The sequence below is a fragment of the Pundamilia nyererei genome, unplaced genomic scaffold (genome assembly GCF_000239375.1).
Source record: "Pundamilia nyererei isolate P.nyererei 1_Seehausen unplaced genomic scaffold, PunNye1.0 scaffold00062, whole genome shotgun sequence".
NCBI classification, from domain to species: Eukaryota; Metazoa; Chordata; class Actinopteri; order Cichliformes; family Cichlidae; genus Pundamilia; species Pundamilia nyererei.
Window position 1 is genome coordinate 1,873,877 of NW_005187463.1, and position 11,315 is coordinate 1,885,191.

The 11,315-nt window shown below is 42.3% G+C and overlaps 1 protein-coding gene across 1 annotated transcript in view; it reads right to left on the reverse strand.

The window, feature by feature from the left end:
* The window catches only part of inpp5a (inositol polyphosphate-5-phosphatase A), a 145,172-nt gene that overhangs the window by 14,886 nt on the left and 118,971 nt on the right, over positions 1-11,315 (reverse strand). The window contains exons 10-12 of the mRNA XM_005735113.1: positions 8,653-8,745; positions 7,480-7,554; positions 1,198-1,271 (exon numbers count right to left, since the gene is read on the reverse strand). Coding sequence (XP_005735170.1) covers positions 1,198-1,271; positions 7,480-7,554; positions 8,653-8,745 — 242 coding nt within the window. The remainder of the gene's footprint in view (positions 1-1,197; positions 1,272-7,479; positions 7,555-8,652; positions 8,746-11,315) is intronic.

Consider the following 11,315-nt stretch of genomic DNA (forward strand, 5'->3'; position numbering starts at 1 on the left):
ACACACACACACACACACACACACACACACACACACACACACACACACACACACACACACACACATGCTAAAATCCCCAGCCGCCCTGCGCCTGCCACCAGAGCAGTTTATCAAGTAATTATTGTTTGATTACAGCGTTTCATTATCTGCGCTGATTGAGTCACAACCGACGGCAAAGGTCAAGCGCCATTAACGCGCTGCTCCCGAAACATATTTCCGCGCCGTCCGCATGTTTGCCCTCCCTCTCCTCTGAAAGGGCTAATTGCAAATGCATTTGTTTGAGGAAGAGGAGAGGAGAACACCCGCTCCAATCTCCCCCAAGTCCCAGTGAGACGGAATTATCAATGCTGTCCATAGTGTTCGTACAGCGACACACACACACACACACACACACACACACACACACACGGACGTACCAGCAGAGACACATGGGAGCTTTTTGGAAACGTACGCAATCAGACTTAACAACTGATACCAATCAAACACACATCCAGCAGCATTCATTAAACCGTTTTGGACAATAAGCGCGTGATTGGCTACTTATAATTTTACATATTAATAACGAGTCTTTAAGGCGCATATCTGAGCAGCATAATCGTTGCATTTATCGAAATGTAAGAACTTAAACCTCAGGATTCGCTCTTTTAGCACTTTTCTTTTTTGCTTGTGAAGTTTGGAATTTTTTCAGATACACTGAAGGATAAATCGATACCTCTTTATTTTGATAATTTTTCTTTTAAATTACAAACAAACCAGGTAAAACCTCTAAGAGATTTTGTAGCACATTAGAAAAAGATATTTTGGGGGGTTCCACAGTCTAGTAAGCGTTTACTTCGTCTGTTTATTTATAACCAGTTCTTTGAGTCCTGATTTTTTTCAAGAAGCTTTGAATAATAATGAGATAAGAATTTTCTCACAAAGTGAAAGTTAGATCGAAATAACTTCCTCTGTGCTGCTGACGAACCAAGGGCTGTTTTCTTGTCAATTCTCAACAGGTCATTTTGACCCAGTTACAATTATAGTGGCATTTAATTTCAGTTTTTGGTTAGCGTCCAGGGTTTACCATACATTCACAAACTGTCAATGAGCTGGATAAAGAGCCACATAACCTGTGTGGCTCTACACGGGTAGATCTCTGTACTGTAAACATAAATGCATCAAACAAACCATTGTGTAATACATGTAATGGCTCCATACCTTGGCGGGAAACCGATCTCTTGTTCATGCAGACGTTCTTTGAACACTGACAGCTCTTTATCAAACTCTAAAAGCTGTGGAAAGCAAAACAAAAAGACAGAGGCATCAATAAAACAACTACATATACCATTTCAGTTATTTTCTCACTGATGGGGTATTAATCAAAAAGCTGCTCTCAAAAATATCTTCTTATCTCAAAAACTGACCAGATCAAAGTTTATATTAAAATATGGATCCAACAAACAGACACATGATAAGACATCATGCATGTCTTTGGACTGACTTTAATTTGATTTCTGATAATGACTGAACCCTACTACTGTTGAAGGAAAGTATGGGGGTATCTTCCTGTTAAAAGGGAGTTTTTTCTCCCCACTTTTTCCAAGCGCTTGCTCATACAGGGTCATCTAATTGTGGGAGTTTTTACTTTACCTCTTTTCCTTATAAGAAAAAAGCACCTTGAGGTGGCTGTTGTGATTCTGTGCTATATAAATAAAACTGAACTGAACTGAACTGAATAAGCCAGAGGGGAGACGTGGACAAGGTAGCAGATCATATTCAAATCATATTAAAAATGCAACAAAGTCTTTGTCAAATGCAAGATTTACATGATATACAATGTACAAAAAAGCAAGTCTCTCAAGAAAACCAACACAAGGTGATAAAGACGGAGAATGAGGCTCACATCTTTGGCCTTATTCAATGAAGTCCACATACCCCATGCTGGCAGATATCGACAGCAGCTGACCAGTGTGTGTGTGTGTGTGTGTGTGTGTGTGTGTGTGTGTGTGTGTGTGTGTGTGTGTGTGTGTGTGTGTGTGTGTGTCACTAGCCCTTTCCTACAGGGGTGGGGGGGTATAACTTTCCACACTGACAGTGCATCCACACACTCTTCATCAATCATGTCTCCTCACCCAGCTGTACTCACTCACTAGAGTGTACACACACACTTCCCCCAATTTCCCCCCTTTCACAAAACCCATAAATCATTAGTGAAAAGTGCAATTAGCGGCTCCTTGTACACATTAATTATCTGCGAGATGAACAGGTAGCTAGGGCACCTGCATGACTGCCTTCCTGAGAGACTGACAGCGACGTTTCCCAGCAACACCCTCCCGCAGGACCGCTCGCAGGTCCCGCCCTTTCCTTTCAAACAGGAAGACGTGCAGACGGAGGCAAGTCGTGTTTGTTTAGTAGTAAATTAGGCTATTGTACACGTTTCAAACACCATGCTACAATGATGGCCCGATGAAGACATCACCCGCAATAGTATGAGTGTGACAGCTTAACATTAATGACATTACGTCGGTGTATTACATGCAGCAATATGTTGATGGCTACACGATGAAATATCCAAATATTACCCATGAGCACCACGTCATCGCTGTTATTTGGAAGGACGTCCTCGCAAAGTGGAGACGGTGTCATGTCGGCGTTATGATATTAGAAGAAGGTAACTGCTGTTCTCCGTGTGCGCTGACATATTTATACATACGTGTATAACCGTCTACGCGTTGTCTTCACATCAACGCTGAGTACGCACTTACACAAAAAATAAATAAATAAGCCCGTCGGTGTGTTCCTTCACGATGATGCTCTGCAGTGTTTGTGTGATTACGTGTCAGTGGTGTAGAACAGTGGCCATTACTTGAGGCAGAGGGGGCCTCGCAGACAGAGTCTCAGCGGTTCAGGAGGGCAGATGTGCTGCATTCATCAAACTCACACTGCCGGGGTCACAGGAGAGACTCACACACTGTGGATGAGGGATGGCAGAGCAGGGGATGCAACCCCACGCTCCACTGTACACAACCATCTCACCATCCAGCCACTGATGGCTTCTTTCAGTGCTGTTTTTTTCACATCTGACCAATACGGGGCTCTTCAGGCTGATCGAAAGCATTACTACTAATTGAGAGATTAAAAAAGATGTTGTAAAGATAAGTGAACCAATGTATATTTAGCATTAGATTCTCATACTGGTGTAACAGAGAGCGTTGGAATACTCAATCACTGTTTTGAAGCCTCTGTATGAGTGTTATATAAGGTGGGTATAAGCCTCCAATGAATTTAGCACATCTTGTATCAGTCAACAGTTTTCCTCAGTCCCTCTGGTATTTGTTTCAGTGTCTTCCCTCAAAGTTTAGAGTAGAATAACTCTGTAGCGTTAAACTAGCGTTTAGACGCTAATATTTATTAGAATTGATCTCTATTGACAACATAGTTATATATATAGTGACAAATAACAACAACAGTCACCTCAAGGTGCTTTATATTATAAGACAAACATCCAACAGAAAGAAAACCCAAATAATCAGACGACTGCGGGAAGGAAAAACTCCCTTTTAGCAGGAAGAAACCTCCTGCAGAACCAGGCTCAGGGAGGGGCAGCCATCTGCTGCGACCGGTTAGGGGAGAGGGTGTCTGTTTCCTGAATCCAAACTGGAAGCTGGTTCCAGGGAAGAGAAACTTGGAAGTTAAAGGCTCTCTCTGCCCTTTTACTGTCCTAAGCCCAACAAGTAAGTCAGCAGTCTGAGAGTGAAGTGCTCTATTGGGATGATACGTTATTATAAGGTTTTTAAGACAAGGCGGGGCCTGATTATTCAAGACCTTGTATGTGAACTGTGAATGTGTGACTGAAGAGGCACACTATTGAAAAGAAAAAAAGAAAATATGCACACAACATATATCCCATATTTTTTCCCTTTAAGGCTATTTTGCTTCCTCTGTTAAACATCTTGATGTATTTCAGAAAGTTTTGTGTATCGCTGTTATTGCAGGAAACATATAGTGACAGTATTGTGAGTTATAGTGCGAAGTATCTGTGCATTCACAGGTGTGATAATGTTTGAGGTAAAGCAGCTCAGACTGATAGAGTGTGACAGTTTAAATAACAGGGGATAAGCAACATATGGCTGTGTGTATTCAAGTAGTGTGTGTGTGTTCGTGTGCCTTAAGTGAATGTTGAGTAATTCACCCAGGTGAATGGAAAACCCTGCAGTCACAAATTTCACACTACATTTCATCCCGGGTCAATTAAGCAGAATGCTCTGGTGCTGTGTTAGGTCAGTGCTTTAAAAAAAGAAGCAGAAGAAGAAGAAGAAGAAAGCATCTGATATCAGTTCAAGGCCTCGTGACATTATAAAGCCAGCAGTAGTTTGTAAACCAGAAATGACCTTGTGGGAGTTGTGGAGGAGGTGGCGTGAGATGATGCCACTCTGGCAATGCTAAGGAGGGGGAAAAGATGAAGAAGTGTCCGGATAAAAACTACCTTGTCATGGGCTCAAATTTCTGACTGTGCTTGGATAATCGCCGCGCTCCTAAATCAGACTGGCGTTGATAGCTAAGAGGCAGGAAGCCGAGAGGGGTACAAAGAGGGGGAAAGGGCATCTTGGGCCTCCGAGTGTTCCTCTCAGCATGCTGCCCGCTCATCCACCAACTGTAATTGTGCTTTGATTTACGCATCGTCAAATATCCCCCGTGACAACACCTGCTGCTGTTAAAACTCATCAATAAATGTTGGGGTGAAAGGTCATTTAATTTGATTTTTACACCTCACACTTGGCTTTCATTGCAGGGGCTGTATTTTCCCCGCTTTTTTTATGGGATCTTCATTATTTTGTGCAGAAAACCGATAAACCGTCAGCGACGCCGGCCGGGGATGGCTGATTGGGAGCTGAGATGGGCCGACCAAGGCTGGATTTAACTTCACAATTATTCTGATAAAATAAAATAAAAAATAAAAAACGTAAAAAAATTCAACGGCAGCTTGGGCCCACTGTCTCTTAGAGCCATATATTCTGATAAGCCTAAGTAAGCCGTCAATACTTTCCTAAAGCGTTCAGAAGAAAGGCGAGTTAAATTAAAAGAAATACTCATTGTAGCATCAATTTATATAAAGGTCAGATTTCATTTAGCATGGCTTCTGTATTGCCACTTAAGCGCTCTGACAGGTGAAATATGAAAGAACTTCGGGCTGAGGCAGCATTTGTTCTTTAGGGGGTTTTTTTTATGTCCCTCTCATGTTTAAAATGTCTCCGGGCTTTTGAGTAATGCTGAAGACTACGCTGCCAGCATGACAAGGAGAGGCACGCCAGACAGAAAGGTTCATCACTTGCTAAAGCTAGTACACAAACGCACCCTCCTCCCCTCTCCTGGTCCCCCCCCAATCTGCCGACACACGCTGATAAAGTTACAATAAAGAGATACTGAAACAAAATCAATGGGAGTGGAGGAGGGAGACTTGCCCTGTGTGTGTTTGTGCGTGTCTTCCAGGAAAGGCAGAAACTGCACGAGCGTGCACCATGGATGCTTGCACAGCCTCACAAACACACACACCACGCTCCTCCCATCTTTCCACCGGAGCAAGGCCCCATGGTGCCCCTTGACGCCATGAGCGCCCAGAAAATTTAATCTTCCCAAATACTCATCAGGGCTCTCCATCGTCCTGCCGTGACAGCGCCGGGGATAATTAATTATACAATTTCGATGGGAATATCGACTAAACAAACCTATTAATCATAGCAAAAGTCAATAGGCATGGACACATTCAATCATGTCCCGGCCAATGATTACTCCTCTCAAAATACAATAATTATTTTCAAGAGCTGCCTCGAATTAAATTTCTGTCAAGCTGGTACAAGTCTTGCAGTTGATGAAGGATGCAATGGATTTTTTTTTCTTTCCCCCCCTTCCCCAGTGGAGGAGTGTAAGCAGGGACATTTATCCTTTTGGAAAGGTAGTTTGTTTTATAAGGATCATAACACGGTGTGTTTAACTAGACCATGACCATCAGATTATCTCTGATGCCCCCATTATGTCATCCATCTTGTCTGGCTTGGTGAGGAGGCAGAGAGAAAGGGAGGAAGGGAGAAGGAAATGAAGGTGAAGGGAGGGTGGGGTACCTCAGCCTCCCCACAGCTACTGTTTCGCAGTTAGGGGACATTTCTGCTGGTCAGATTCAATCATGCTTTACTGGACAGCATGCAAGCAGACATCCACATCGACTTTCCTTACTGAAGACTCGCAGTCTTCTACATTTTACCTTATAAGCAAGAATGTTTATTTTCTAGTTTCTGGATTATTTGGCTACCTTAATATGCATTTACAGTAAAAACGCTTAAAATAAGTCCACAATAGGATATACTGTATCTCAGCAGTTGAAGAAGAAAGAAGAAAAAAAGAAGGACACGTGTTTTGGAGGCACTGAGCTTGCTTGAAGCCAAACAAATGTCACATAAAAGATAATGCTGAACTCAGTACATTTTGGAAGTTAAGGAAAGTAACTGAAAATACTTTTTTTCCCCACAATTCCAATTCCAAAATATGCCAGCTTACTTTGAACCATCTGTTTGGCTGCGTTAGGCCACTCTAAACAATTGAAAATATTCAGTGGCTTCATTTAATTTATTGACACGCAAACACGGCTAATGGAAAATCAAGTGGGCGCTTTTTTTCAGCTCAGTGAGATGCACGTCACGTGACTTATAAACGCACAGAGCAGGAAAATCAACATTATCATGCGGCATATGAATAAACCCCGGACGGCCCAAGAAAATCAATATAATTACATGGATTTAAAAATATATATATTTCTCAATGTGACAAGAGACATGTGCAAAATCATACAACTTCACTTAAAAAGGCATGAATTGAATTAGCAGTAATAACGAGCTCACATTAAACCACACTGTCCTTGTGATACAAACCCAGTGCAAGTTCATAAATGATAACGCTGATTTATTACCCAAAACTTTAACTTAACAAGGTTAATAAACTCTGCCGCTTCACTGCCAATTCTGCTGTGTGTGTGTGTGTGTGTGTTTGTCATTCATGTTTTTTAACAAGGTCCAACTTTGAACTACTTAATGTAATATACAACCATATAAAAGTGGAAGTGCGTTCCTCTGCTGTTTTTCTTCTGCAGACGCTGAACACGTCTCGTCTGCACTGAGTGCTGCTTAAAAGTTATTCCCTACATTTGGCCTCTTGACTGGGGAAAAAGATTGTTTGTTTGTTAGGTATGTGAGGGCATCTGCACCACTCAGGTGCAGATGCCCTTAGCTGCAACCTAATTATTTTAACCTTTCTGTGCTACTGTGCAGACATGAGGAGTCATTTTGAACTTGTTCTTTTGCTTTGTTGATTTCACAGTCAGTCAGTGGCGGTCATTACACAGTGAAAAAAGAATGTATATGACAGTTGATCAAGGAAATTAAACTCGTAATAGATAAGATGAGAGGTGAGAAAGTAGATGATTATATAAAAGTTAAAGGAGTGACTTACTGAGGTCCCATTGTCTTCCCGGAATACTTCCTGGTTGACATAATTAAAAAGCTTCTTTTCAATTTGAAGAATAACCTGAATCAGTGGAAAGAGAGAAATTGCACTCTGATTAATAGCAATACTAATGTGAACTTCACTCAGTAATTAGAGAACTAATGAACAGCATTGAGCTGCAGCAGCAGACAGCACTGTTATCTCTACACGTGTCTCATCGAGGCTTTACACTGACCTTGGCACCTCGAGGTCAGGTGTATCAAAGCAGAAAATAAGCAGTATTTGAAGTTTCATTACACAGGTCAACACCTACAATTTTTTACATTAAATATGGTATTCGAATATTGTCATTTACTTACTAACAAAAGGGTTAGACCTATATTAATACCTTAATATCAGTAGGATAAAAGCAATGAAGTTTGACACACTGACCAACAGTGAGCAGTCTCACAGTCTTGACCTTTAAAACAGCAAACACTGTAATGTCTTGGCTATGATTACATTTAATCCTTATCATATACCTGCTTCCAACAGTAGACTGTATATAAATGATGGACACGGTGACGTTGACATCTCCTGAACTGAATATTTAGGCCCGTAACAACTTGGTGTTTTAGAACTGGATCACGAGGTAGGCTCGCCCTAAACCATAACCTGCTATGAAATAATGAACATCATGTCATACCAGTAAGACTTTAAACTAAAGAATGAGACCATAAACTCATCAGGACAGTGTCTACGTAGTTCATCGACAGAGTTTCATACAATCTGACTTTGTGCAAATGGAGGTGTCGCCCCCTGTGGGTGGAAGGATTGGACCAGCCTACATTGGGTTAGTCCAGGGGTGGGCAATCTCAGTCCACGAGGGCCGATGTCCCTGCAGGTTTTAGATCTCACCTTGGGTCAACACACCTGAATCACATGATTAGTTCGTTACCAGGCCTCTGGAGAACTTCAGGACATGTTGAGGAGCTAATTTAGCCATTTAAATCAGCTGTGTTGGTTCGAGGACACATCTAAAACCTGCAGGGACACCGGCCCTCGTGGACTGAGATTGCCCACCCCTGGGTTAGTCAGTGAATACACAGTCCCACAAAAGGACTGTATTTGTTTTTTTGGTTGGGTTTGTTTTTTTTTGTAAGCGTTGATGAAATGATGCTTCAAAGCAGAAGAACTCACCTTTCGGTCATTATCAGTTTCTTGAAATACTAGCTTGTGAATTTCATTGTTGTCGGTTCTGATTGTCTGCATGGTGGCATCAGAGCAGAGTTTCTGGACATAAGAAAGCAACAGGATAGAGGATTATTGGAATGTTTATTCATTTGATGTCACTAACATGCAAACCATCTATGATATAATTTCTAGTTTACAGTTACTGGCACGTTAATATACAGCATACACTAGTTTCTCAGTATACCTCAACACCATTCGTTAAACACTGTGGTGTATTTGAATGACTTATAAAGAGCCAACCCACAAACAGCCACCTCACTGTCCCCTCTCTTTATCTGGGTCTATGTACTGACCCCATGGACTGTGTGCATGGTTAAATTCTTCTTTGTGGACTCTCTTAACAATTAGTTAAACATTCGGCCATCTGTGTTTGAAGACAGTTGAATGAGGAAATCCCTTAGCCAGTGGTTCCCATACCACACAGCAGAGAGCCAGTGACCTGATTCAAATTCAAAGCACAGATCTGATAATCGGGTCAAGCCAATATAGCGAGCAGAAAAAGGCCCTTTAGACCGAAATGTCACAAATCAGTCCTGCTTCGGCCATGAAGAAATGGCACACCAGATTAGAACAAACACCATGCCCTGAGAGAAAGTGGAACAACTCCTCGAACCCCCCTTCCACCGCCTCAGCCCCATTCCTTCATGCTTACCCCCACTCCCCCAAAAGCAACTTTCTAAAGCCCTAACAAATCGCTCCATCTTTCACTCATTTAGGCCTTCCAAATGCAGGGTCAATATGGTCCCCTGGCAGCCAAATGCTAATGCGCTTAAGTGTGCTTAAGCAGCTTTGTGCAATGAATAGGCCAAAGAAGGAGCTAGTGAGAAGGGCAAGAGATACTTTCCCTGTCAAAAAGTCATTGTAGCCACAGCTAGCAAAGACAATTGAAGAAGGTCATTTGGGGGTGTTTGATTACTGCTAAATGTAACAGTACTGTAATATAATACATAACTGATTTAAAAAATAATAATTTTAAGATATCATCAGCAAAAACTCTTAGAAATCTTCAAGAAGATTGTGAGATGTAGTGAATTTCGCATTTTTTTTTAAAATTAGGGCTATTAAAAGCACCCTAACGTTTTTTGGGTTTCTACAAACATCGGACTCCAGTAATTCTTCCAAGTGGGTGCCCTTCTGTCGCCTTGCTTTGCAAATCCAAAAATCAGTCAAGCAGAAATCCCTGGCCACTTCACAGTTACAACTGAAGCCAGAAGCTTACACTGCTCGCTGGCACAATAAGCATCAATATTTAAAGGACAGAAATAGCCACTCCATTCATGTTCAAATGATTTCAATAATCCGTTACGCGATACTTGAATCGCCGGCACAGTTAAATGTATGTAGATATGGACAGACAGAAGAGGATACATATAGGTTTCAGCTAGGAGAAGAACAGAATGATGTAATTCTCAGTGAGATAACTGAGGTTTTGTATTCTTGTAGGTCTATATTGTGTGCCAAGAGTGTCACTGCTGGGAGGGTTCAATTAGAAAAAAAAGACAATTAGCTAATGCTTTTTCTGGTGGGAAAAAATGTCTTTTCCCAGAATGATTACACTTTAGCTACCTGAAGAAAGGAAACCACTTTAACTTAAAGCAAACAAATGATTCCAGATGCAGACTCTGTGTTTAGCCCGTTGGAAAAATAACAGGTATTTTACACAAATAGCAACCGGTGCAGACGGACCTTAAGGTATCCCAGCTCTGGACATCTGCGCATGTTAACAATCGATCCATTCCTATGTTTAACGACTGAGTAATCATTGCCGTTGGTGGTGGTTGATTGCACTGGATTGATCACAGCTCCCCTACTGTCATCTTCTGCGTCAAACATCCCACTCATTTAAGACGCGCCCGCTCATCCCAGTGGCTCTGTCATAAGATCCGCACACCAGACACTGAGGATGTCTGGGGGAAAATGAGAAGCCCATGCTGTCACTTAAGGCTATATCAGTGTGGTGCTGTGTCTTTCCCGCTGCCAACAGAGCCCAGGTGCTTGGGCAGAATCTTTGAACAGATATCTCCCTTCAAAGCCGCAGCTTCCTAAGCACATTAAATGTAGAAACTGCCTCACTGACCATCCTAAATGACATTACCATAATTCTGCAATTGGCTTCTCATTTGATATATGCCAATTAGTCTGTGGGAAGAAGAAGAAGTCTGGCAAAGGGAAAATATTAACAGACAGCTGTCAGCATACAACGCTGTAGTCCAAAGGACAGTGTGGATGTCTTCACTGCTGTGGCCTCTTTAACAGATCCTGCAAAGTGACTTGGCATTGCGTCTCTGCATTATGGGTCACAGGTCAGCACTGTGTGTTTGTCCAGGGCCAGAGGGGCCGGGTGGGGTTGGGGGGCTGGGATGAGAGGCGGAGGAAGGTGCTGGCTTTGTGCATCAATGGAGGATAATCTCATGACTGTCGAAGGAGGAAGCGGCTGCTTAAAGGAGCTCTCTATTCCAGCTGCTCTCCTTAGAAGAGAGGTTAAAGCAATCTGTCCCACTTCAAAGACCGAGGACGCACACACACACACACACACAGACCGAGGACACACACACACACACACACACACACACACACACACACACACACACACACACACACACACACAC